This window comes from Nannospalax galili, unplaced genomic scaffold (assembly GCF_000622305.1).
Source record: "Nannospalax galili isolate Female #2095 unplaced genomic scaffold, S.galili_v1.0 scaffold762, whole genome shotgun sequence".
Lineage (NCBI taxonomy): Eukaryota > Metazoa > Chordata > Mammalia > Rodentia > Spalacidae > Nannospalax > Nannospalax galili.
Window position 1 is genome coordinate 1216531 of NW_008350126.1, and position 4109 is coordinate 1220639.

General features: G+C 48.4%; 1 protein-coding gene across 2 annotated transcripts in view; it reads right to left on the reverse strand.

Annotated features, from left to right (window-relative positions):
- Hrh2 (histamine receptor H2) overlaps positions 1-4109 on the reverse strand; it is a 44318-nt gene that overhangs the window by 18889 nt on the left and 21320 nt on the right. For both annotated transcript variants that reach the window (XM_008847342.2, XM_029570523.1), the window contains exon 2: positions 290-1790. In XM_008847342.2, coding sequence (XP_008845564.2) covers positions 290-1362 — 1073 coding nt within the window. In that variant the 5' untranslated portion in view covers positions 1363-1790. The remainder of the gene's footprint in view (positions 1-289; positions 1791-4109) is intronic.

A 4109-nucleotide genomic window follows, 5' to 3' on the forward strand; every position in this document is an offset into this window, starting at 1 on the left:
ACAGAGCTTGGCCTTATACTTAGCCTTCTGTAGAAAGCCTAATTAGTTAGAAAGAAGGGTCTCTGAACTCTGGAGTCAGGAGCATTCTGTCCCAGCTAAGTGGACTTTGATATGATCTTTGTGACCCTTAATGGGGCCTTTTTAAAATGAAGGTAAATGTTCTACCTAAGGAGCCATTAGGAGGATGAGAGAGATGTCTGTAAAGTGCTTGTGGAATGGTCTCCCACATAAACCCTCACCGCCCACACAGATTATCATCCCAGTGCCTCCATCCCACACAAAGGGTTACCTGTCTGGGATTCCCTGGGGGACTGTGATTTCTGTCCCACTCCACACTTGGAGTTTCAAGGGCTTCTCTTCCTGCCACCTGGCTTCCCGGCTTTGGCTCCTGGAGAGCAGAGAGTTGTTCAACCTCAGGGAAGTTTTCCGGGAGTTGTGGCTGGCAAGCCTGCAGCAGAAGAGCTGCTGGTAAGCTGTGCGGAAGTCTCTGTTGAGGGCAGCATACAGGATGGGGTTCAGGGCCGAATTGGCATAGCCCAGCCACAAAACAATGGCTTCAATGACCTCATTGATGGCATCATCCCCTCTCAGGCCACGATAAACGAACGCGGTGAAGTAGGGAAACCAGCAGATGATAAAGGCTCCCATGACGGCAGCCAACGTGACAGTGGCTTTGTGCTCTCGGATGGTGGCTGCCTTCCAGGGGCTGATGTGGTTTATCCTCTTGGCCTGCTCCCTGGCAATCTTAAAGATGCGGTAGTAGGTGATACACATGATAAACAGAGGCAGGTAGAAAGTGACCAGCCCATCCACGAGCCCGTACACCTCATTGACCTGCACTTTGCACTTGAGGGTGTCATTGCCCCTGCTGGTCCCGTTCCTGCTGTTCCACCCTAGATGAATAGACAGAAAGGACAGGGTGATGGAAATGACCCAAATGAAGACCAAAGAAATGGCAACTCGAACTGGGGTGACCAGCACAGGGTACCGCAGTGGGTCTGTGACAGCGCAGTAGCGGTCCAGGCTGATCATGAAGAGATTGAGGATGGAGGCTGTGCACAGCATCACATCCAGGCTGGTGTAGATGTTGCAGAAGACCTGGCCAAAGCTCCACTTGAAGGACAGCTGGTAGATGGCAGAGAAGGGCAGCACCAGGAGGCCAAGAAGCAGGTCAGTGACTGCCAAGGACACAATGAAGCAATTGGTCAGACTGCGCAGCTGACGGTTCAAGCTGACGGCCAGGCAGACAACCACATTGCCAGCAACAGTGATGAGGATGAGGATGGTGAGGATCACACTGACAGTGACTCTGAATACAGTAGAGTCCAGGCAACAGGAAGGGACCGTGCCATTGGACTCCATTCTGGGACTCTGTGGCTTCTATACCCACCCCTTGGCCTTAGACACTGCTCAACTACTGGCTTCAGGCTCCCAACAAAGCCAAAGGCAAGTGCTCAAGTTGGGGAGGGCTCAGTGGCTGGCCCAGTGCAGTTCTTCTAGGACTAGATCCAGCAGAATGACGTAGGCAAGGTCAGCTTCATGGCTCACACTCTAGTCCTCAGCAGTCTCCTAAGCTGGCTTCCTTCCAGGCTTGTAGTAGGTATCCACCCTCTGGGTCTCATAGGGAGACTGAAATACTCGGGCTTGCATCTAGAGGCGGCTTTGGTTTTGTGTGGAAGGGATCACAGGCATATGCTGTCAAGTCCTTTTCCATGGCTCGTGCCTGCTCCCATCCATGTGTGAGGTCAAGGACTGTTCCTCTCCCTCGCTGGGTTACTGGAAGGCAGGAGCTGAAAATGTAAAGGTTGAATGTTGAGCTCTTTGGAAACAGACCAACAGTATGACCTGTTTCAAGATGCATCCCTCTAGACCTGCATTACTTGGTGAGAAAACAGGAGGCTTAGGGTCTGTCTTAGGTATCCTTCCTCAGGAAAGACAGGCAATCAAGATACATGGTGGGAAGGGGAAGGAAGCCAGGATGTAAGGGCCACAGCACTATGTTCTGCAAGAGAAAACTAGAAAGTCTAGAACAGGACATGCTTTCATTTGCTCCCTGCTGGCTGGCCCCACTGGTAGGCCTGAAGCATCTATTGATCAAATTAGACAATGATTAAATGGATAAAGAAATGCAATAAATGTACTCTTATAGAGTGTCAAGAACACTCTAAACTAGGGACTGAAACCTTTTTCAGAGGAAGGACTAGGCAGCCTGGACTCTCTGCTTTGCATCAGATGATGTGCAGAGGAACGCACATACCATGCCCTAAAGCTTCGTGATGGACACAGAAATGTGGGTCTCATATAATTTTCCCCTTCTGCAAAATCTTGATTTTTTTTCACAGTGATTTAAAAATCATTCTCATCTCCTGCACAAAATCAAGCAGAGGGCTAGACATTTTGCTGCCTGCTGTCTCCATGGTTTGTCCACTCCATTCTTGCTCAATGCTCAACATCTATTTCTAAATCTTAACATCTTTAGGACTATAATCCCTTCCACATCCAGGGCAGCTGGTAAAGTGCTCATTCAATCCTAATGTCTGTGAGGTGGCTGGTGGTAGTTTTTCTACCACTCTGTATCACTAAACCACTTCAGTGATTTCTCCTCCCTTCCTCACTCCCTCCTTCCTCTTTTCCTTCTTCCTTTCTTCTTTCTTCCCTGTTGCAAATACAACTCAATAAACAGCTGTACGCACAATACTTCTTTGTTAAATCAGAGCCCATGGTCACCAGATCACCTCCACGAGTCCCTTCCAGTGGTGACAATCTATGCTTCCAGCTAATGAGAAACAAGCTCAGACTTTGCTAAACTATTGGCCCTTTCCACACAAGCAGGCAGCCAGCAGGCTCTCCTGAGGACTGAGACTGTGGAGATCTAAGGTACAGAGGAAATTGAATGGACAGTGGAACCCTCTCAGAGGCAGCAGCTCTCCACGGGGCATAAATTCAGCCAGTTCCAGGCTCTTTCCTGGAGCAGTTTTGCAGCCTGAATAGAGATGCACCATTTAATCCTAATGACTGTGCTAGAGCAGGGCTCAGGGCTCCCTACCACCTTCTGCTGCTCCAGCTGGCTCAGCCTCTCAGCCCTATGATCTGGGCCTTTGGGTATTATTTTTAGAAGATCTTTTCATTACATAAATAACCCAAACAGCATGGGTCTCACCACCACACTTAATTAACTTTGGAGGGCTAGTAATAAGGATCTATATTTTTGAGACTCCTATTTCTGATAAAAAAAATTCTCTGCATTTTCTTAATAGCTGGGTCTAGGCATTTTGGCATTCGGCTGATATTTATGTTAATGTTTGAGAGAGTCCTCAAATCTAAGTGAACCAGCCCTCAGTGTAATTAGAAATTCCCTCCCTTTGTCCTGTCTTCCTGTCTCCCTCTTTCCTTGCTTCTGTCCCCTCCCTCCACCCCTCCCTCTTTTCCTCCCTCCTTTCCTCCTTTCCTCCCTCCTGTTTTCTTTAATGATTACTTTTCTGAGGACTCTGGATGTGCTGGAGCTGTTCAGGTGCTGGGGGTGCACAGATGAACAGCTGTGACTCCATGTGGAGTTTTTGCTAGAACCACTTCTGCTATATTTCTGTTTAAAGTCCAGCTTTCCGGAAGCTTTTGGTGAGCATTCTGAAGGCAGAGGCTTTTAAGTGGAGCTAGCTCCATCTCACTCTATGAGTATCACCTTAGAGGACCATATCATCTACTCGGGAACTAATTTCCAGTGGTTAGTAATTTTGCCTACAAGGATCTTTGTTGTCACCATGGTGGCTTATACAAAAGACACTCTTTGAAATTTGCCTTTAAAACTGTGAAAGTAGTGTCCCCAAAGGATACAGGCAGCGCCAAGTGTCTGCGTTGACCTACAGCCAAGTTGTCACACCCCAGAGGTGGCTGCTATGATATTTGGTATCATGGGGCCTTCCACACTGTCTCTGTGTTTCTGTTCTACACACACACACACACACACACACACACACACACACACGCACGCACGCACGCACGCACGCACGCACATTGCTCTGTAACTCCATTCTTTACTTTCTCTTAAAAATGCCAATATAGGGCCAGGCGTGGTGGTGCATGCCTTTAATCCCAGCACTTGGGAGACAGAG